At 43.2% G+C, this 24779-nt stretch overlaps 1 protein-coding gene across 1 annotated transcript in view; it reads right to left on the bottom strand.

The window, feature by feature from the left end:
• Positions 1 to 24779, bottom strand: part of RNF217 (ring finger protein 217) — a 121306-nt gene that overhangs the window by 19309 nt on the left and 77218 nt on the right. Inside the window, exon 2 of the mRNA XM_068231455.1 lies at positions 2503 to 2736. Coding sequence (XP_068087556.1) covers positions 2503 to 2736 — 234 coding nt within the window. The remainder of the gene's footprint in view (positions 1 to 2502; positions 2737 to 24779) is intronic.

Genomic DNA, 24779 nt, shown 5'->3' with positions numbered 1-24779 from the left:
TCAAGCCAAAATCTTTTTTTTTTTTTTTTTTAATACTCTAATTCCCTATAAACTAAACAAGCCTTACCCACAGCTTTTCAGAGAGCCTTGGCACTCAGTCCCATGTAGCAAGGGCATATGGGAGCTCAGTCTGGGCAGGAGGAGGAGGAGGTTACTAGCCAGAGATTTCAGAGGGAGAGTGGAGGAGGGAGGAGTGAAATTTTCCACAGGATGAGGGCTGGAGATGCTATCAGCTTGCCTCAGTGTAGTGTGACAAACAGAATATGGCTGCCCTCATTGTGTCACAGCAATAAATAATCATACATTTTTGAAGCAGTTTGCAGCTAGGTTTGCTGTGTAAACTATCTAAACTTTAGATAAGATATATAGACAAGTTACTTGTTATAGTTACTTTTTCATCTCGGATCCGCTTTAACAGACGCTGTGTGCAGCATATGTGAAACACGATCAGTAGTGGATAGCACTCTCGCCTTGCTCTGCTGGGCATACATTTGAATTCCAGCCATGGCACTATCTGCACAGTGTGTATGTTAACCTAAGGTTTTCTACAGACTATCCAGTTTCCTCCTCCATCCCAAAAACATGCAGTTAACTTAATTAGCTTTTCCTTAAATTGGCCCTAGACTACGATGGACATATAACCGGGGTAGAGATTAGATTATGAGCCCCTCTGAGGGACAGTTAGTCACATGACTGTATACTCTGTAAAGTGCTGTGGAACAATGTCAGCACTATATACATCAGGGCTGTTGGATCGGTAAAAAAATCATCCGACTAACTCCTCCATTTATGAAACCACTGACTCCAACTCCAGGTACCCAAAATTGCTCCGACTCCACAGCCCTGATATGCAGTACATAGTAAATAATATCAACCATGGGTCCAATTATTTGTTTAAATCCTCTAGTTGGAATTCATGGGTGCTAGTGGATTGACAGTTGTTTGGCTGTGAGCTGCTTGGAAATCACACAGCAAAACCCCAAGGCAGGGGACACACCTGTCCATTTTCATGTGCGTTTTGTGCATAGAAAAACTGAAATAAACTGAGAACTCATGTTAATCAATGAGCTAATTTCAATGAACTAGTTCACACTTTAATGTGTTTTTTGTGTGCAGAAGAAAAAAAACAAACTGACATCCGGCAACACACACACACACACACACACACACACACACACACACACACACACACACACACACACACACACACACACACACACACACACACACACACACACACACACACACACTGCAGAATGAAGACTGAAAAAAAAAAAAAAACACCCGACAAGTGTGTGCCCTGCCTAAAGGTACCAAGAAGCTTTAAAATGGTATATGTTTTTCATTGTTTAACGTTCATTTCAATGAAACATCATGGAGCTCTTTACAACTATGACCATAAATTGGACCCTTAGCTATAGTGAATGGCATCCTTAAAGTGTACCTGAGGCGATATGTGACATGATGAGATAAACATGTGTATGTACAGTGCAAAACATTAATAACCAGGCTGTTTTACTTGTTTTATTTTGCTGCCTGAAAGAGTTAAATTCTAGGCATGGAAGTGACAGCTTTTGTATTGTCGGTACCTTGTCGGGAATATAGTATCATCACTGATAAGCAAATTACAGCCATAACAGTTTTCCTGAGAGAATACAACTTCTGAGGGCGGGGAGAGATAAAATACACAAACTATTGACCTTTTTCTAACTCTGGGAAACTTAATAGGCTGTCAATGATTAGAGACCGTGAAACATTCAACCTACTTTGTAAATGTTTAAATATAAAAGAAAACCCTGGGATACTTAAAAAAAGTCATTTTTAGGAGTAGGAGGATAAATATTGTTTATCAGTTTATTTTCACCTCGGGTTCACTTTTAAATAAAGCAAATGTGAAGCTTCAAGTATAATAAAATAAAAATGAGCTGGGTAAGCAACTGTACGCGGTTATCTAACTCAATTGTGTTAACTTGCTGAGTTACGTAGCTGCTCTACATATTTAGAACATTCAACATGCTACAGTTAGTCAATGGACTGGTATGCAAAAAATGAATGTAATCCGCTCATAATCTGAAGGGAATGTGTTTAGTTTTGTTCTACTGAAAACAGAATTCAAAATCATTCATCTTGAAAACGATTGTGGTTAAAAGACTTTAGAGAAAAGAAAAAGTTAATCAGAGATGATGTAACAATACTTAATCATGAACTTGAAAACACGATTTCCCACCATTTCAAGCAAGCATCATCTGATTGTGACATACTAGCTTTATATTTTCATACATCTGTCTCAAGCTTGAATAAATTCATCTTTATTTATTTTTAGGAAATATGCTTAAATCATATGTGCACAGATGGCATTTAATGTGTTCTCAACCAGTTAGCCAGTAATTAACTTTTTTTTTCCCCAGGACACTTCCTGTTAAATTAAATAGCAGTTAATGCCGCAATAATCCTTGCCCTACTTTTAGCATCAGTAATCTGTCATTGGCTACACATGCTCACTTTGAACCTGTTCTCGGATTTGGTTGAAGTTGGAATGTGACTCTTCCTGTTGAAGGTGGTAAAGTGCTTGCACTGCGGGCATGGCTTGGTGCTGGAGTCCATGCGACTAAGTTCCAGGAAGTATTTGTATTTGATGATATCATCATGTGGCAGGCTGTACAAGACTGTGGATTCATCCAGGTGTTTATTGCACTCAGTTATTGGGCATTTTATCTCCACTTGTCCAAGCTGTACCTGTAAATATAACCAAAACAAAGGGGGTGAGAAAGGCACATTTATTATATTCATTTTCTGTATTAGCATGTTTTGCTTCTTAAGGTAATAACCAATTGCGACCAGAAATCACCTTTCCAGCTTCAAGTTTTGTAGGGCTAGTGTAAAAGGTGGTTTGACCATGATAAATCTGTTTTTAAGCAGATGGAATGATTACTCTTGGTTTGCATTGTGTTTCTCTGACACAGAGGCCCATATGCAATTAATGTGGACCCAAATTAAAAATACAAGATTTCAGAAATAAAATCTATTTTCTAAATTATAATAAATAGCAGCCTTTTTTCAGCTGCATGATGACAAATAATTTTTTTTTTTCATTTATTGGAGGAACCCCTCCCTTCCTTTCATATTGCCAGGACATAATCCAGGAAGCTGGTGGAGTAGGTGGTGTCCAGCAAAGGAGGAATTGCTAATGGCTGCCACCTGTATAAGTCTAGTTATACAAAGAGAAGGGTGAAAAGCAGTCACTGAAATGCTCATAGGCTTGAAGGAGAGTTTATTTATCTTTGTATGTGTCAGAGTGGTGCAACTAAATATTTTGAATTAAAAAAATGTTTGGTTTGGGTCTGCTTTAACTTTTTTTTTTCTCCTGAGCTTCCTCCTAGGGCAGTGACCTGCAAACTTGGCTCTCCAGCTGTTAAGGAACTACAAGTGCCACAATGCATTGTGGGAGTCTGACAGCCAGAGTCATGATTCAAAAGGCAAATGCATTGTGGGACTTTTAGTTCCTTAGCAGCTGGAGAGCCAAGTTTGCAGATCACTGTCCTACGGGATAAGCTCACACCTTGTAAATAAAATTCCCTTTCAACCTCCAGCAAGCAAGAACATGCTCTACTTTTGACAATACCTTTTCACCTACTTTTTGGCACTTTTTAAATGTGTAGTGCTGAAAAGTTATTTTACAGAGATGAAAAATTATCTCTTTGTAGAAAACACAGGAGAAAATGTCAGGGCTGTGGAGTCGGTACAAAAATCTCCTCAGTTTATGAAACCACGACTCCGACTCCGGGTACCCTAAATGGATCAGACTCCGACTCCTCGACTCTGACTCCTTAGTCTAATACTTAACAGGGCTGTGGATTTTGTACAAAAATCATCCGTCCCGACTCCTCAGTTTATGAAATCAACTACTCCGACTCCAACTCCGGGTGCCCAAAATTGCCCCGACTCCAACTCCACAGCCCTGGAAAATGTTAATTGCACGCGGGCCGTAATATTTGATGATGTTGATTTTAAAACACGTTTGTTGAAGTCAACGTCAGTGTTCTTACCAGGCTCACCCGGCTAAGTCTGGTGAACACCCAGCTGACATTGGCTTGCCTCCTCATCGGCCGCCTATGCTGTAAGCGGAGTTGAACCAGCCTAGCATTCAGTCATGCCCCACCCGGCTACTTTTTCATGCCACCCAGCTAGGAAAAAAATTCTGGAGAGAACACTGAACTGGAATGTGCTGTAACTGCAAAGCAGTGTTTGCTTCTGACGCACTAATAAGGAGGCCATAATAATAATCCGAGCATCTGTAGAGCACTTTTCTCCTGTTGGACTCAAAGCGCTCAAGAGCTGCAGCTACTAAGGAAGCGCTCAAGAGGTCACCCTGCAGTATTAGGATGTCTTGGCCAAGGACCCCTTACTGAATAGGTACACTATCCAGCCACTTGACTGATTAGATTTGGTTGCTTTGATCAAATCTGCCAGAACTTAACCATGGCAAGATCTGATCTAATATCAAGTGGAGCATTGTGGTGAGATGATAAATTAGTTTTCTGTTCCTGTCAAGAAAAAAAAAACAACAAAAAGACAAAAAAAAAACCCTTTACCCTTGACTTTTTATTTATGCTTATTTCGTATGTACCCTTTAGATACAAGTAAACAGCTGTGTGTTTCTAGGTCATTGGTATGGACTGTGTAAATGGCTGTGCAGCAGGGCTTGTCTCCAAAGTGGAGGTGAATAGCAGCCCCCTGGTGTATTTCTCGTATATACCTCTATTGTAATATGTCTTGCTTCTTATAGGCATGGGCACAACGGAAGCAATAAGACACAGAGGCTGCCATCTTCATTTTCTAATAAACTATGCCAGTTGCCCGACTTCTGTGCTGATGCTCTGACCTGAATACAAGTCACTGGCCCTGAATGAGCATGAAGATCAGATGCTTTACTCTGCACTGACTCCACTGGCTGCATGCTTGCTGCAGGTGTGTGACTCAAAAAGAACTAAAGCCAAAAGCTCAGCATGATAGCCAGGCAACTAGCATTGTCATAAGGGATTGAAGATGGCAGCCTCTGTATTCCTTGCACTTCAGGTTGCCTTTAATGTGCATTTGCAAATGTGTGTAACCAATTGCTTGTGTTTTAGTTAGAGAACGGGATTGTTGGGGCAACCCAGATTTTCTTCTGTATGTGCACCAATATTGTCATGAAATGCCTTTTCTCAGAGTCTTTTAGCTTTAGTTATAAGCATGCTCAGAAAATTGCTGTGCTGTTGTGTCGGTTTTTGACAAGCGTGTCTGCTCCAATGTGGTAAAGCTAAACATAAGAAAATAACCATTTTAAGGCCCGTTTTTGTATTGCTTGTGCTTAAAGACTTGCTATTAGATGGGCTCCCCCATAGAAAGGAAGAAGGAGAGCTGCTCCACTAGACAACTTTCCCGAAGCTTGTACAAACCAAAGCAGGTGTGAGGATAAGGGGCTGCCCGCCCACACTACAGTAGAAGACCATAATCCATACACAGCAGCACTTCTGCTTACTTGAAAATGTGTTGTCATAAAAGTGCATACAATTTAAGAGCAACAAGACCAACGCATTTCACACTATGTGCTTACTCTTGGGATAATAATTATTTCATGCTTCCTCTTATAATCCCCCCCCCCCCCCCCCAACCAAAATGAACTGCGCTCGAGTTAGTAATCAGTTCCAACATAATCGGTTGATGTACTTGTTTGCTTGCATGCTGCATTATGCAGGTTATATGGTTAGAGTTAGGCCACATGCTGACAGAGGAACCTCTGCCGGGTGTATGTGACTAAGCAAAATAATGCATTGTTTTGTCACATAAAACTTCAGATTTTTAATTAGCTGTAAGGATAGGGGTTCTTTATTATGATTGAATGAGCATTTGTGCGCTAGTCTGCAAAGGGTTAATTGACTGTTGAATTGTAGTATGAGATTTATGGAAAGTTGCTGCTGGTTCTAAAGGATACAAAATAAACTGAAACAATGTGTACCCAAGTGCTTATATGGGGTTTACCCTATAGGGTTCAGTAAGAAAAAAGGAAAGAAGATTGCTCTTCATTGTCATTGCGTCACATGTAAAAAAATGTATTCATTATATATCTTATTAGAGTGCTCAAGTGTTGCCACCCTTTGTGGAAAATGAGGCTTCTGCAGCTGAAAATACTAACAAGGACTTGGGTGAGTAAGTAGAAGGTTCTATGGCTTGGCCTCCTGCTAGGATGGTAACATCTGCATTGTTCAGGCTACATAGGGAAAGATGCAGACTGAATCTCTGAGAAACTTGCAACGTATAGCAGTAGCAGTCCCTATTGCAGATCATGACCAGTGTGTGGAGCCTGACCAGGTCTATTTACATCAGTTCATCAAGGAGTGTTTACACTGACAAATACAATCTATGCTGGGAGCTGGAAGAGATCTAGGAAAACATTTAATGGTCAACTGAAGTGAGAAGAATATGGAGCATATCATGTTTATTTCCTTTTTTAACAATACCAGTTGCCTGCCAGTTCTGCTGGTCTATTTGGTTTCAGTAGTGTCTGAATAACACACCAGAAACAAGCATGCAGCTAATCGTCAGATCTGACAGTAATGTCAGAAACACCTGATCTGCTGCATGCTTGTTCACGGTCTATGGATGAAACTATTATAGGCAGAGAATCAGCCTGATAGCCAATGAACTGTTTATAAGGAAATAAATATGGCAGCCTCCATATCCCTCTCCTTACAGTTGGAGTGTGGAGATAGAAACAGCACAATGCCTGTATGGTGAATAATTGTTAGGGCTCTTTCACATTAGAGCCCTTTTCCTGCGTTTTAACGCAAATTCAATACTTTGCATTTAGCAAGGTAAAATGAAAGTCCATAGACTTTCATTTTACCTTTCACACCCAACGTTGTGTTTCGGTGCATTGCGGTTCAATGCACTCAGGAGCGTTGAACTGCCGGGAGCCGACGTTTTCCCGTCGGGTGAATAGCTACCGCAGCTGATTGCGACGCACCGCAGTATCCCAACAACACGACGCAGGCCATTCAACGCGTGCAGGAGAACGGCTCCTGCACGCGTTGTCTAATGTGAAAGAGCCCTTAGCCTCCAGACTCACTTCAGCCCTCTCAGCTGCTGCTACTGCTCTGTGGCCACCTAAGTAGTCAGATACCAAGGTGATTTACAAATATAACCGAACAAATTATATTTTACAACTGTCTGTTCTAGTTGTAATAAAATTAGGTTTGTCATTTCATTAAATGCCATGAAAAGTCTGCTGCTGGTACATTCTGTTCTCACTGGGCCGCAAGTTCATAACCTGCTGCAGATGAATACCAAAACCAAGACAGCATCAATATAAAGATCTGAAGGCCAGTTGTGTTTCACATTGTGTAATGAAGTACCTATGACTTTGCTAAGAATGCTAAACATACATAAAGTGGATACAAGGTGCCTATAATGCATTAAGCGTGTCACTTAAGCTTGTTGACAGTAACAACAGGTTTACTTTAAACAAGCATGTTATTCTGCATGTCTAGTAAGAACTGGAGTGGGTAACTTGTGACCTGCTGATCTCTTGCTTTAAACAGATTAGCTGATTTTATGTTGACTTACTGGATGTGCCTGACGACTCCGACCTGGAGTATCGTCCTCTGCACAACCCGACACGGAGCAGCAAAGGTTTAAAAGCTTAGTCACTGTTAATTACATCACATACAAATGCACAAAAAATGGATTAACACCAGACAGATTAGCACACAAACAAAGTCTGATTCAGTTAAAAGGATGAAATTATTCAATGCATTATACAAGAGAAAAATTATGGCTAAAAGTACTGACTACATGAGAAAACAACTTCTACGCTAATCGGGTGGGGGAGCTTGCTTTGTGTTGCTCATATTTTATCATCCTTCTGAGGGGAACACCTCTGTCTCATCAGAAGCTGCTTTCTTTGCCAATCTAAAAGTGGCCATACATTAGAAGATTATGGGCAGATTCGACCAAGAGACAAATTTATCTCTAACCGAATGTGTAAAATGTAATCAAATGTATGTAGTGTGTGTGTGCATTTATACATTACCTGTCCTGTAGCAGCGGTGTCCATCCCTCTCGCCGGGTAGCAGCCGCATACACGCTAGTGGTGCATAGCGTCAGACGCTATGCGCTGCCGGCATGTATGCGGAACTCGGCGACATGGACGGAAACCGCGTGGAAGCTGACAACAGACAGTAAATGTATAAATGCACACACACTACATATATTTATACATTGCCGGGGGAGGGGCTGGTTCATCGTCTCATTGCTCGTTCGCAAATTAGGCGCCGTACCGCCGCACACCCGACCAACCAACTTTGGTCCGACATCTTCCAGCCTGCGAGATTGACCGTGCGGCCACTTTCTGTCCCAAAATCGGATGCTTTGTCGGTCGGGCATGCACGTGGCAGCACCAATTTTCATCCAATTCAATTATAATAATCGAATTGGATGGTCGATTGGTTGGTTGGTCGGCTAATGTATGCCATGGCCACCTTAAGGCCTTGTTCACATTATGAAAAGTAGATAGCCATGCATTCAGAACACAACATATGCAATCGCACCCCATCTGCATTGCCTTCTGTTGCACTGCTGATCCTATTTACTACAGTGAATGAGTCAGAGCTGTGTTTTGCCAAAAATGCATGCAGCAGTACATTATCACAATGCGTTAGAACGTCAGACAGTGCAGTCTATGCACCTCTGATGTTCTTGCATTGCCAAAATTCGCACAGCAATACATATAGTGTGAATGAGACCTTAAGAGCGAAACCACGTTGAAAGTCTATATTTTACCCACAAACCTCTCTACAGTTCTTTTCACAGGTTTCCACACTGATTTCCAGATGTCTAAACCATGCAAACAAACCTCCACTCTGCACACAATTTCTGCCCATCTTTCACTATAGTCATCTCCTCGCACACATGCATCCAAGACTTCAGCTACATTCCCCAGGGTTCAAAATTCTGGTTATGGCCAGTACCTATTCAGTAAGGAGTCCTTGGGTAAGACTCCCTAATACTACAGGGTGGCCTCTTAAAAGCACCCTTAGTGGCTGCAGCTCTCAAATGCTTTAAATCCAACAGGAGAAAAGTGCTACACAAATGTTAGAATTAAGTTAGGATTATTATTCTCCACTTCTTTTAGAGTCTACCTACACAACATGTGTCATGCTCCAACCCTTGAAATGCTCCAGTGTAATCTTAAAACTCACCTCTTCAGAGCTGCATATAATCAGATGTAATTGCACTATTTCAATACACCTCATCTTCTAAACATTCTGACAAGGCACTCATTACATCTCCACCTACAGATTACTTGATGCTTTCTCTTGCATTTCTGTCTCTACTTCTACCTTGCAGGATTATAAGGGTATGGCCCACTTTTCTTTGCCATGGCTATGCAAGTTCTGCTACAAATGCACTTTTTTAGGCATATATGGATTTGTACTATCCACGCGTTATCCAGTCATGGTTGTATCTGCCTGTACTGTAGCACTGAAAATAATGGTCAGAATCAGGGCTGTGGAGTCGGTCCAAAAATCCACCGACTCCTCAGTTTAGGATTCCACCGACTCCGACTCCTCTAATTTGCATATTACAATTTTGTTGATTAAAAGTATGTAACGTGAAATTCGTCTCTTAACTGCCAACGCTTAGGAATTTTACAAGACAACTGAAGTGAGAAGGTTATGTAGACTACTATATTTATTCCCTTTAGACTAAAACTAGTCCTTGGTAAGAGTACTTGTAAAAGGTACAAACCGGAACAAAGAACATCTATCAGGCCCTAGGCAATATAACTGTGGGTACATGTAAGAATGATGTGCAGGTACTCTGCAGGGGAATGAGGAGATTGTAAACAGACAACACCTCTGTGTTCAATGTGCACAGCATTCTCAGTGGATTCCCTGTAGCTATGTGGGGAGTGCATATGTAGAGTATAGTACTACTGTGTAACAAAGTAAACCTGAGACTGATGAAATTAAAGTTTTATACATACCTGGGGCTTCCTCCAGCCGCCTTCAGGATAATCAGTCCCTCGTTGTCCTCCTCCACCACCTGGATCTTCTGCTATGAGTCCAGGTACTTGAGCCAGCCGGGCGTAGTGCGCATGCACACACTCCACCGCCAGGAGCATACTACACCTGTGCAGCACTATTGCGCAGGTGCAGAATGTTCCTGGCTGTGGGAGCGGCATGCGGCCGGACAGTGCTGACTGGCTGAATTACCAGGACTCTTAGCAGAAGATCCGGGTGGTGGAGGACAGCGAGGGACTGATTAGCCTGAAGGGGGCTGGAGGAAGCCCCAGGTATGTATAAAACTTTACTTTTCATCCATCTCAGGTACCCTTTAATTTGCAGTCACTAAACCAAATTTTAACAACATATCAAATTATTTGATTTCATCAGCAAAGGGAGTGCATACATTTGCATAAATCAGCATCAATGCAGAATTATTTCCATTTCGTTGACCATCTCTATTAGTGACACAGCCACACATCAGGCTTTATTCTTACAGCATAGATGTTATTTAGTATATATGAGATTCCTGTGTACACATCATATATACAGTCACAATCAGATATGTATATCTGACCTTAAAAATACGGTGACTGCTTTATTGAAGCAGCACAAGTAACTAATTTTGATTAGTTTATTTCATTTTTGTGGACTAAACACAGCTATTACTGTATATATACATTATTTTTAATGACTATTATCTGAGAAATAGAACATTTCATCATATTTTCTATTTTAATTACAGTTACAAATTCATTAGGAGTCGGAGTCGGTGCATTTTTTCCCGACTCCGACTCCAGGCACCCAAAATTGCCTGACTCCACGACTCCGACTCCACAGCCCTGGTCAGAATGCCAAAAATGCATGAAGAATGATCAAATTGAGGTCTTTTTCAGACACGTGGCTGAACTGCGTGGTTGTCGGGCAGTTCACCTTCCTATCTGCCGCCCACAAGCATCCTTAGGGTGCAATTAAAATGCAGCCAAATAGCAGTGCTTGTAAGGGCCCGTTTTCACTTGTGCGGTGCGGAATCGCCGCTGACGAAATCGCATGCGGGTGCGATTCCGCATGCGTATTTTACAACCATTTTGCATGTGATTTCGTATAGTTAGTATTGATGCGATTTTAACCATGTCACTGCCTGTGTGATTTAACATTAGTTCCTATGCGAAATCGCGGTAAAATACGCATGCCAAAACCGCATGCGATTTCCCTATTAAATACATTAGCGGCGATTCGCATAGCGGTGTGCGAATTCTGAGGGCTCTTCCGTGCAGATTTCTCCCGCACAGAAAAACGCTCAGGATTACTGACAAGTGGAAACAGGGCCATCCACTTGTATTGGCTATGCGAATCTGCATGTGGACAACGCATGCGAATTCGCGATAGTGGAAACGGGCCCTTAAGCAAATGGGCACTGACACGGCGGCATGTCGCACCTGAGCATGGCTGTGGCTACGCTCCGATGTGACTCCATGGGGGTCGGGGAGAATGAAGTGCCACTAACAATCGCCAAGCTGATGCATGAGTAGCAGCTAACAGGAGGTGAATTCAGGAGACAATCTATCCAATAGGATATTTAGGAGCCAGGTGTACTGATGACCATTACAACAGAACTCAAAAGTCAGACAAACTATAAGCTTTAAGAAGCCCTGGCTATCAGGAGTCTTGGGATTTTGTTAAGCCTTCAAAATGGTGCTATATAAAGCTACCACTATACACACTGCATTGTGCATTCTGAAACGTAGAATTGCAATGGTACTGCGTGTTACGAGTGATGCGAAGCATACAGTACATAGGAGTATGCTTACTGAGACTAAATACGTCCAGTAAAAGCATGGCTTGCTGCACATCATTGAGAAGGATCACTTTGGCCCATATGACTGGTATATTAGGAAGACCTCACTCATTCGAAGGGCTGCTTAGAAAAAAAAAATATTTGCACATGCCTGCATATAATGAAAACATCAGTATAACAGTGCCAATACATAATCCTGTAAAATAGAAATTTTAAATTGCTGTGTGAATAACTGCTGGCTTAAAATAATAAACTTACCATAAACACAAACTGAATTATTCTGAAATACCACCAAAAAGAAAATATTTTAAGATGACCAGAACCACCACATTTAGCTGAGGTGTCAAGGGAAGTTCAACAGAATTCTACAAGTCTCATGAAATATTAATTAGCACAGCTTTCGTTACATGCTGGACATTCAAGAGGTACTCCAGGTAACAAGAGACTGCTTTGAAAACAAGCTATTACAAGCTTTTAATCTCTTTGAACATAGTAGTGACAGCCAAGCTTGTGTAGACAGGTGGGTTTAATGAAACTAATCATTAATTACTTCAATGAAACCTCCTGGCAGGGGCACAAAACAAGGAAGCTTTACAGCATTTACATGTATTCGTCAAATGGTGTACATATATTGCTCTTAGGGTTGCCCCGGTATACCGGTATTTGATTGTGCATGGTAATTATACCATGCACAATCTCGTTTTACCGGTTTTCGGGGCAGGGCTACCGGGGGGGCAGAGCTATGTAGCAGCGGGGATGCGACGTAGCGGCGACCGAACGAACAGCTGCGAAGAAAAGCAAATACTCACTTGCCGGCAGCCGGGTCGTCCTGCACGATGTACTAGCTTCATTGTACTTCCTGTTTTTGTCCTATTTCCCTGAAACAGCGCCCCCTGGGTGCTATTACAAGGAGATGATGCAAGAACAGGAAGTAGAACAAAGCTAGTACATCGTGCAGGAGGACCGGCTGCTGGGTTGCCAAGCGTCCGTATTTATACGGACAGTCCGTCAAAATGCTCTTAAAAAAACGCTGTCCGTATTGCCCGTATTTCTGAGGCACTTGTCCGTCCAAATACACTTACATTTAATTGATCTTCTGTGCGCATGCGCCATGCGCTTCGTTCTCCCTCTCTGTTCCCCCCTCCCTCAGCCTCCCTCCTTCCATCCAATCACATATTGCATTTTTGGAGCTGGCGCCTCTCTCTACCCAATAAGAGAGAGAGAGGCAGCTACGTCATGCAGCCCGGCCAGCCAGTCATGAGCAGGACACGATGGAGAGGAGAAGCGCCGCCAGAGATCCCAGCCCAGCAACCAGTGAGGGAAATGACCTGTCACCAGCCCCCGCCGCCGTCCAGAATCCAGCATCTGCCCGCCGCCAGAGAGAGAGCCAGTCAGCCACGCAGCAGCAGCATTCCGAGGGTGAGTGAGTCTGGTGGTGTGACGGGTCCTCCGCTCCTCCGACAGGACATGACTGAGTGAGGAGAGTCAGAGCCTCTCTTTGCCACTAGAGACCCACCTGGGACCTGCCACTATTACTAACCACCTCCACCACCTGACTGTTAGTGCCAAGCAGCCCGCCGTCACGTCCACCAAGACTGTCACTGTAGTGACAGTCAGTTTATACCACAGGGGTAGTTGTCAGTCAGAGCACAGGAAGGACTACTGAAACTGAAGGTAATAAATATTTGTGAGGTAGCAGCTGCAAATGACAATTTTGTTTTTTATTCTGTTTAATAAATGTCTCCTCTGCTGGAACTGAATGTAAACAGACTGGGCAGTCACATCATCTCCCTTCCTGCTGTGCCTGTCTCCCCCCACCCCAGCTAGATGTGGCAAGCAGCTAGTTTTACCCTCTTTATGCTGTAAAGGCTGGGATTTAAGTGCCTATGTGATCCTCTGTTCAGTGTAGTCCCCCCCCCCCCCCCCTTCTACAATCACAACCATGCTAAATGTGCAGAACGGCAACCTGCAGATGAAAAATGTGGCTTAACTCAGAGAATGTCCTTCATCAGGCACCCAGGAGGATATCATTATGTGTGTATAAGAAGCAGACCTCTGCAGGGCAGCACGGTGTGTGGCAGACCTCTGCAGGGCAGCACGGTGTGTGGCAGACCTCTGCAGGGCAGCACGGTGTGTGGCAGACCTCTGCAGGGCAGCACGGTGTGTGGCAGACCTCTGCAGGGCAGCACGGTGTGTGGCAGACCTCTGCAGGGCAGCATTGTGTGTGGCCGACCACTGCAGGGCAGCATTGTGTGTGGTGGGCTTCTGCAGGACAGCATTGTGTGTCAGCTCAGTAGGACTGTTTCACATGAGCCAGTAATCGCCTGCTTCAGGTACTGTATGTTTCTCTCCTCCTGTAACCCACAAGAAGTTTCCAAAAAAGCCCGCTACTGACTCCGCCCCCTGGCTCCACCCCCTGTCCGTCCAAACCTTGGGGTGTCCAGATTTTTTGACCATTTTGTCCAGGAAAAATACGAAATTGGGTTGGCAACCCTGGCTGCCAGCAAGTGAGTATTTGTTTTGTACCCCCTGGCTCTCTATACTGCAGGCAGCTATCCTGGCTAAAACTATCCCTGGCTCTCTATACTGCAGGTATCAATCCTGGCTACACCTATCCCTCGCTACCTATGCTGCAGGCACCAATCCTGGCTACACCTATCCCTGGCTACTTATGTTGCAGGCACCAATCCTGGCTGGCTATGCCTATCCCTGGCTACCTATGCTGCAGGCACCTATCCTGGGCTAAACCTATCCCTGGCTTTCTATACTGCTGGAAACAATCCTGGCTAAACCTATCCTTGGCTCTCTATACTGCAGGCATCAATCCTGGCTAAACCTATCCCTGGCTACCTATACTGCGGGCACCAATCCTGGCTACACCTATCCCTGGCTATCTATGCTGCAGGCACCTATCCTGGCTAGACCTATCCCTGGCTCTCTCTACTGCAGGCATCAATCCTGGCTAAACCTATGCCTGGCTACCTACGCTTCGGCCACCTAATTCTGGCTACACCTATCCCTGGCTACCTATGGTGCAGGCAACTACTACTGAGGTGGTGGAGGGGTGGTGCCGGGGTCCAAATAATGGTTTAATACTGTATACCGTAATACCGTGGTATTTTTTTTGACGGTCATACCGTGGAATTTCATACCGTTGCAACCCTAATTGCTCTAAACATCACATACACTCCAGTGCAACAATCCACTACACCAACGTAATTAAAGCACACCTGAAGTGAGACATATATAGAGGCTGACATTTATTTTCATTTTAAGCAATGCAGATTCCTTGGCTGTCCTCTGCCTCTAAAGCACCATACACACGCTAGATTAAAGTTGGCTAACCACCTCAGCCGATAACCTGGCATGTGATTAGCAGCCACCACTATACCAGCAGCAGTAACAGCCACTGATTAGCAGCCACCACTATGTCAGCACCAGTAACAGCCACCACTATGTCAGCACCAGTAACAGCCACCACTATGCCAGCAGCAGTAACAGCCACTGATTAGCAGCCACCACTATGTCAGCACCAGTAACAGCCACCACTATGTCAGCACCAGTAACAGCCACCACTATGCCAGCAGCAGTAACAGCCACTGATTAGCAGCCACCACTATGTCAGCACCAGTAACAGCCACCACTATGTCAGCACCAGTAACAGCCACCACTATGCCAGCAGCAGTAACAGCCACTGATTAGCAGCCACCACTATGTCAGCACCAGTAACAGCCACCACTATGTCAGCACCAGTAACAGCCACCACTATGTCAGCACCAGTAACAGCCACCACTATGCCAGCACCAGTAACAGCCACCACTATGCCAGCAGCAGTAACAGCCACTGATTAGCAGCCACCACTATGTCAGCACCAGTAACAGCCACCACTATGTCAGCACCAGTAACAGCCACCACTATGCCAGCAGCAGTAACAGCCACTGATTAGCAGCCACCACTATGTCAGCACCAGTAACAGCCACCACTATGTCAGCACCAGTAACAGCCACCACTATGTCAGCACCAGTAACAGCCACCACTATGCCAGCAGCAGTAACAGCCACTGATTAGCAGCCACCACTATGTCAGCACCAGTAACAGCCACCACTATGTCAGCACCAGTAACAGCCACCACTATGCCAGCAGCAGTAACAGCCACTGATTAGCAGCCACCACTATGTCAGCACCAGTAACAGCCACCACTATGCCAGCAGCAGTAACAGCCACTGATTAGCAGCCACCACTATGTCAGCACCAGTAACAGCCACCACTATGTCAGCACCAGTAACAGCCACCACTATGCCAGCAGCAGTAACAGCCACTGATTAGCAGTCCCCACTATGCCAGCTGCAGTAACAGCCACTGATTAGCAGCCACCACTATGCCAGCAGCAGTAACAGCCACTGATTAGCAGCCACCACTATGTCAGCACCAGTAACAGCCACCACTATGTCAGCACCAGTAACAGCCACCACTATGCCAGCAGCAGTAACAGCCACTGATTAGCAGCCACCACTATGTCAGCACCAGTAACAGCCACCACTATGCCAGCAGCAGTAACAGCCACTGATTAGCAGCCACCACTATGTCAGCACCAGTAACAGCCACCACTATGCCAGCAGCAGTAACAGCCACTAATTAGCAGCCACCACTATGCCAGCAGCAGTAACAGCCACTGATTAGCAGTCCCCACTATGCCAGCTGCAGTAACAGCCACTGATTAGCAGCCACCACTATGCCAGCAGCAGTAACAGCCACTGATTAGAAGCTGCCATTGTGCTAAATACACAGTATACAGGTTATTTTAATGGCAATCAGCAAAAATTACGTTTCATTTCACTAGTTCGGTCCCCTAGCACCCATTAAAAAATGGCATTATGGCCCTTGGCCTAAAAAGTTTGGACACCCCTGTCTTAAAGGATAAACAACTTGTGACTTCTCCCAGCCGCTAGAAGTCTGTGTGACCCTCGCTACAGCTCCGCTGTGGTTCAATCCTCTGCCATCCCCTACATAATGCTGAGCGACCCGGCCGGATTGGCGGCTTCTGCGTTTGCCCAGAAATGTTTTGTGAAGCTCCAGGTAAGTAAAACTAATACAGATATTGAACTCGTATTCTTTAAGGGGAATACATGGGGTGGGGAAGAGGAGGGAATGGGAAGGTGATGAGAGGGAACATCGTAGGAAGTCTGCCTCTTCCTTAATGTTTTTAAAACTCCCAGGCTGTTCTGAATTTTTATTTTTTAAATAAAACGTCATTTGCGGAGGTGGGACAGAACTACCATCACATCACCAAATGATCACACACACTACTCAGAAACCCTTACTATGATCTGATACGACCCAGGTAAGGGTAGAAAATCCGAATCAAGTAATAGACAATATTTATAATTATCCTGCCCAGTGTCTGCGGAATTCTGCCTTGCCAAACAATCTAGATAAAACTAGCAACAAAACGCATGGCGTCACTCACTGGCAAAAAAAGAATCACAGTGGCCTCAATTCTGGTACAATTTACCACGTAAGTGGTATTTTACCGCATGCAGTTAAATCAGTTTGCTATTCTGGTAGATTTTAGTCATAATTTACCGCATGCGGTAAAGTAGGGCATAGAATGTGTGGTATTTTACCAAAGAAAGGAATTCTAATAAAAAATAGGGGGCATGTTAGCACATAATTTAGCAATCAGTTTAAGACCTGCTCTTACCTGGCGGTAAGGTCAATGTGTATGCATTTTGCAGTTTTAGTGGAGTCGCTATTCAGTTCTTATTCCTGTTTTAGTGGAATTCCGATTCAGGATGTGTGATCGTTTAAATAAAACTCCAAATTTTTACTGGATTTTGTTTTTATAGGGGATGCCTATAAATATACTTTCCATAAGTTTCTACATAATCAAATACACCTTCCCCCTCAAAATCCACTAAGGCATTCATGCAGAGGAGCAAGTACAATGTTCTGGAATGGCCAGCTTAGTCCCCAGACCTGAATATAATTGAAAATCTGTAGTGTGAGTTAAAGAAAGCTGTCCATGCTCGGAAGCCATCAAACCTGAATGAACTAGAGATGTTTTGTAAGCTGTAAAGAGGAATGGTCCAAAATACCTTCAACCAGAATCCAGACTCTCATTGGAACCTACAGGAAGCGTTTGGAGGCTGTAATTTCTGCAAAAGGAGGATATACCGTAATAAATATTGATTTCATTTCTTTTTTTGTGGTGCCCAAATCTATGCACCTGCCTAATTTTGTTTAAACAATTATTGCACACTTTCTGTAAATCCAATAAACTTAATGTCACTTCTGAAATATAACTGTGTGTGTTTCCTATATGATATATTTAACTGACACTTTTTATCGTAACAACCAACGATTTATACAGGAAAATCATGACGGTTTAACAAGGTTGCCCAAACTTTCACATCCCACTGTAGATACTAGAATGGAGGCCAATGCGGAATCTACATCCTTGCAGTACAAGTTTCCTTCAAATAACAATTGGAAATATATAGTATATTTATTTACAAATTTGGTATTCCTATTGCTCCTATTGCTTTTACTCATAGCCTAACACAGCTTTTGAGTACACTTTTTATGAGTGAAAAAAACTTAATAAATTAGCATTCGTTTACAAATCTAATGGGCATTTAAAGTTAAAGGGAACCTAAACTGAGAGGGATATGGATGTTTCCTTTTAAAACATACCAGTTGCCTGGCAGCCCTGCTGATCTCTTTCACTGCAGTAGTGGTTGAATCACAGACCTGAAACAAGCATGCAGCTAATCCAGTCTGACTTCAGTCAGAGCACCTGATCTGTATGCTTGTTCAGCGGCTGTGGCTAAAATTATTAGAGAGACACAGGATCAGCAGGAGAGTCAGGCAACTGGTATTTTAAAAGGAAAAATCCATATCCTTCTCAGTTTAGAGGGCATTACAGAAAATTCTATAAGCACAGAAATGACCACTTAAACTATAGAAAAAAAGTCACAAACTGACTGCAAACAAACAGTGAAAAAAATTGATGTATGTAATGTTTATGCCCAATTGCAACCCATCTGCACACAATGATATTTGGACTTGATATACTGAAAGTGCATGAATCTTGCTTTATTGCTGTCTCACCCTACAGGGAAAAACCAGAAGACAAAACCATGACATGGTGCATTTACATTCCAAATCCATCAGGATATCCAGCCAAGCCAGGAAATGTTTCAAAGTACCTCACATTTAAACTACAAAATACATAATTGTAAATATCTGAATTTGCATTTTGAAAAATGTTTACATTTTTTTTTTTTTTAACTTAGGCAGCATGAGTATTCTCCAAGGCACGTACATCAAGTTACGCTTAGGGCCCTTTCACATTGTTAAGGTGTGCATGAACACAATTTTATGCATGCTTTTCTGATGCATGGCAGGGACTTTCAGGTTACCATGCAGATCGCACATTGTGCAGTACCCCATAACTGACAGCACTGCATGTAGTGTACATTGGCCCTTAGTGTTTATACAGGCAGCAGTGCAGAGTGGTGCACATAGCTCAACATTGCTGTGGCCTGCAATGGAGAACAGTTAGGGCCCTTTTCCACTAGAGGTGATTGCTGAATTGCAAATCGCTAGCGATTTTAAAATCGCTAGGGTTTGTTAACCAGCCTGGCGTTTTATTAAGATCGCCAGGCTGGCGACCGGACGTTTTTTTTTTTTTAATGAAAAAAAAAACTATTGCATGCAGCCACCCACTAGAGGGCGCTCCTAATGCGTACTTCTGATCGCTTCTGATGAGCGGCCCTTCTTGTTTTGCTTTCCTCGTCGAGCGGAGGGACGTCATGGACGTCAGCCGACGTCCTGACGTCAGCCGCCTCCGATCCAGCCCTTAGCGCTGGCCGGAACTGTTTGGTCCGGCTGCGCTGGGCTCAGGCGGCTGGGGGGGGGGGGGGGGGGGACAGACTCTTTCGCCGCAACGCCGCGCTACGGCGGCGATCAGGTAGCACACGCGGCTGGCAAAGTGCTGGCTGCGTGTGCTCCTTTTTATTTGATGAGAATCGGCCCAGCAGGGCCTGAGCAGCAGCCTCCAGCGGTAATGCCCCCCAGGCTGGTTAAATAACATAGGAATCGCGGTAGGTAATTTCCACCACCACAATTCAATTTTTACAAAAGCGTGATCGCGCCACGGAGCGATTATTGTTGCGATTTTGCTATGCCATGCAGTGCATAGCAAAATCGCAATCGCCGAGAAAAAAAAAAAAAGGACTGAATCGCAATCGCTAGCGTTTAGCGCAAACGCTAGGGATTGCTAGTGGAAAAGTAGTGGAAAAGGGCACTTAGGCTTGTTCACTTCAAACTAATCAGTCAGGAGCCCATGCATTCAGAACACAATGCTCTGTCCCATAGTGGTGCTGATCTCATTCATTGCCCAATGAGACAGCACCCCTGCCGGTTCAGATGCCCATCTGAATCAGCCCTAAGGCCTTGTTCACTTTGCGTTCGGCTTGCGTATCCGTCCGCGTTGGGCTGTTTTGGAGGAGTCTTTTTTTTCTTCCGATTCCCGGCGCTTTGGTGGGCGATTCGTTTTTGTGCATAGCGGTTTTCTAAGCGTTATTTTTCTGTGTGGTTTTGTAATTCACTCCCTGAAGCAAGTCAGGAAGTGAACTCTTTGACCCGGAAAATAATACAATGTATTTATTCTTAAATACGCGAACACAAAGCGATTTTGTGAGCGTTTTGCGTTTCTCCTATACTTTCCATTGAGGCGGAATTGCCTCAACAATGGTCCACACACCGCTTTACTGAACGCACTGCGCACGTCCCGCGCTGATATGAACCTTCTCATAGACATTCACTGCACAAGCATTAGGTGGGCGATTTTAAAAATCACCCACATGTAAAAAAATAAAGCCCGGAAAACGCCTACAGTGTGAACGAGCCCTAAGTCTGTGTTCCTAATAATGCCTAGATCAATGAAAGTCTGTGCTAGGAAGTGGTCACTGCCCCGACCTCTGACCAAGTATTTTAGAAAATGATATATCGGACATGGGGCCATATGCAATTTGCTTTTTCTCCAGAGTTTTCTCCTAGGTGATACTTTTACATCTTGCCATAAAATGCCTTTCAAACCACCAGCATGCAAGACGATACTCAAAATAAATGTGTTAGAACTTTTTCATAAAGTTTTGGGTACTTTAACTAAAATACTTAAAAGTTATTTTAAACAGAACATGAAAATTATCTCCTAGGAGATAACTCAGTTGAAAAAACTAATTGCAAATGGGCCATGTCTGATCAAGGAGCTTCTACAGAGACAAAATGCCACAGAATGCCTGTTTAGCATAAAGGAAAACATTTGCGTCTTTCACGCTTTACAACTTTTATTCTAAACTGCATAATGTCAGTTGAAGGCAAAAATATTTAGATAATAGTTACCTGTATATTACATTCTTATGACCCTGCATGTTGAAGGCTGAAAGATCTAAAAAAAAAGTCAGTTGACTAGCCCACATTTCATTTCAAGTTTATTGCCCCAACCTTTAAGGGCTGGTGCACACCGAGCGGCTTTTTCAGCGTTTCTGCAGCCGCTTGCGGCTGCGGATACGCTTGGTCAATGTATCTCAATGGGGTGGTTCACACCAGAGCGGGAGGTGTTTTGCTGAAACGCATACTCCCGGGGTGAGGCATTTTTTGGATTGTGGATGCGTTTCTGCCTCAATGTTACGTATAGGAAAAACGCCAACCGCTCTGAAAAACGGCAGTTCAGAGCGGTTTTGCAGGCGTTTTTGTTACAGAAGCTGTTCAGTAACAGCTTTACTGTAACAAAATCAGAAATCTACTACACCAAAAACGCTTCCCAAAACCGCAAAATGCTAGGAGAAACGCTACAGAAAAATAACAAAAAGAGTTTCAAAATCTGCTAGCATTTTGCGGATCTGCTAGCGGTTTTTGGTGTGCACCAGGCCTTAGATTAGAAAGCAGATGCAGCATATTTCAAAAATAACCTAATATATTACAAAAGTATTTGTAATGTATTTAATGGGAGTAAATTGGGAGGGAGGAAACAGGCTTGCTTTGCTAAATGCAGCTTTATCTATTGCACATACAGTACACTGAAAATTAGATTATAGTAAAGGATTGAATGAAAGGCTTTTTGTTTATTTCATAGCAAAGCCCTAAGTGGTTAGTGCTCTTGTTTTACAGTTGTATAGTTCCAGGTCTCAATCCTAACCAGGGCACTATCTGCAAGCAGTGCTTACTAATCTGAACAACAAGGTTTTCACTAGCCCACAAATAACAAGCCTCAATCTAAGCATTTGTGGGAAGATATGGGAGGGAAGGAGGGAGCGTGGCTTAAGCCTGGTACAGAGATCCAATTTTGATTGGACAATGGGTAGCCAATGTTACCAGTTCCATGTAGCTTACTTACACAGTCTGTTCATAGTATTCAAAGTCTGATGGTGCTCATGCTACATGAAAGTGGTCAGATTGACCAATCATTGGCAAATCAAACAGGACACGTTCAGGGGTCTTGTGGAGTCTATACCTTGAAGGGTCAAATGTGTTTCAGTGGCATATGGCAATGGTGGTTTGGTTCATATTTCAAGTACGGTATGCTGGTGTTTTTATATGAATTATTTAAGTCCATGCAGTAATTGCATATCAAACCTCCCCAGTCTTTCCATATTGTCCAATCACTGCTGACTTTCTGTATTCCCCACTTCCTCAATGGCTATTCTGTATATCTTGGTGCAGAATACTTCATGGCAGAAATTCGCCCTGACCAGGGTGATGAGCAGAACATTTAACTGAAACACAAATTCTGGAAGTAAGCTACAACACATTGCAAAGAAATGTCCATACTTTGTGAACAATGTTTCTTAACAACAGCATGAAAGTCTAGGCAGGGTATGTTCAGCTGCTTTTTACCGCATCGGAAAATGCAAATCAATGCCCAGTGATGCACACCCAATGTAAATTAATAAATGGTTCATGTAAATATTATAAGCGAAATTGCATCAACATTGCATGCGCAATAAAAATTCAGAAAACCGGCATATTTTTTTCGGCCATTGTTTTCCTTTATTTTCCATTGTGCTGCTGTGGACAACTCCACCCATATTTTCGCACACAAATGAGCCTGGTGTCCGAAAACGTTGATGCTAAAATAAATGGAGCATTTAGAAGCACCCAGCATGAACCTACCTAATAAAATAGGATTGTCTAAGTGGTAATACAAAATAACACCAGTCACTGGTGTGATGTGACTCTGCATTCTTAAAACAAGGTATTTGCGATAACTCAGTAGTGAGAATGATATGGAGGCTGGCATTTTTTTTTCCTTTCAAGCAATACCAGTTGTCTGGCTACTCTGCTGATCTTCCGCCTCTAATGCTGAATACACACGTTGAGATTTCCCGTTCGATTCCCGGGATCGAACGGATCAAATCGATTATTTCCAACATGCTCGATTTGGATTTCGATGGTTTCTGCCGTCGATTTGGCATACTTAACATGCAAATCGACGGCAGAAACGATCGACATCCGAATCGAGCATGTTGGAAATAATCGATTTGATCCGTTCGATCCCGGGAATCGAACGGGAAATCTCAACGTGTGTATTCAGCATAATACTTTTAGCCATATACACTGAACAAGCCTGCAGCAGGAGGTTTCTGACATTATTGTCACATTGACCAGATTAGCTGCATGCTTGTTTCTGATACTATTCAGGCACTACTGCAGCCAAATAGATCAGCACGGCTGCCAGGCAACTGGTATTGTTTAAAAGTAAATAAATATGGCAGCCTCCGTATTCTTCTCACTTCAGTTGTCCTTGAAGTGAGCAACTGTGGTTTGCCATGATGCATCAGTCCCGAATATGCAAACCATCTCTTTACGCATATTCAGTAGCGGTGCATCATGGGAAACCACAGTTTCTCACTTAAAGCGGGATTGCTGCAAATACTTTGTTTTAAGAAGACAAAATTGCATGTAACATTGCTGTTTAATAGAGGGCTTTTGGGTCTCTTTTAGCCCTTTATACTTTCCTAGTGGTTGTGGGTCACCACAAGTTTCCTGGGTATTACCATATATTTGCAATTTTTCTTACCTGTGTTCTATTTAAAAAGTAAAAGGAGTCTCAATTTGCCAATGACTTTCCCTTCTCACAAGTAAAACTGCCATAAATTGAATAACTTGAATCCGCAGATGTTTATTTTACAGGGCTGAAAGAGGGTAATGCAGGCCATTTATTTATTAGGAATCTGGAATGCACATAATCTCATAAGCCTTTCAGTAAAGTGTCAAACAAACTAGCCCTGGAAACCTGCAATGTTTTCTCATGATGGAATCTGTGGTTGATGTGAGCAAATTTCTGTATATACAGTTAAATATGTGTCTGATGCTTAGCCAGGGAGGACGTTCAGAGCTTATAAATAAGCTAGTTGGTCATTTTAACTGACTGCCAGTTTGAAGTGTTTTCATGCAGGCTGCTCAGGGTAATTGCCAGCCATAATACTTTTTATGCAGCAGGTCTGAAAGGAAACCACCACACACAAATATACGGAATGTATGATGTCACTGCAGACCTCTATCCACCCGAAGATACCAGTAGCCTGGCTGTCATATCAGTCCAAAGGCTTCAATGCATTCTGCGTCACCGAACAGGGAAATACAGCGCATTTAATTTCCCAGGCTACATACTTATTGAAGGTCAGTGACTCAGATGTAGACAGACACAGCCAGGCATCTACGTATTCCAAAAGAGGTCAACAATGGCAGTCTATATTATCTATCAGCACAGGATTCCTTTAACAACTACGCGGCTGACATTAATTGCCAATAGTAACATTCACGTTAAACTATGGGCCATTAAATAACCGTCCTTTTATGAGTCATCACACAGGAAGCACAGAACAAAGAAAATTGAATTTATACAGACTGCAAACATAGTGAAAGGA

This window comes from Hyperolius riggenbachi, chromosome 4 (assembly GCF_040937935.1).
Source record: "Hyperolius riggenbachi isolate aHypRig1 chromosome 4, aHypRig1.pri, whole genome shotgun sequence".
Lineage (NCBI taxonomy): Eukaryota > Metazoa > Chordata > Amphibia > Anura > Hyperoliidae > Hyperolius > Hyperolius riggenbachi.
Note: the sequence above shows the minus strand (reverse complement) of the source record. Positions and strands in the feature narration are given on the sequence as shown.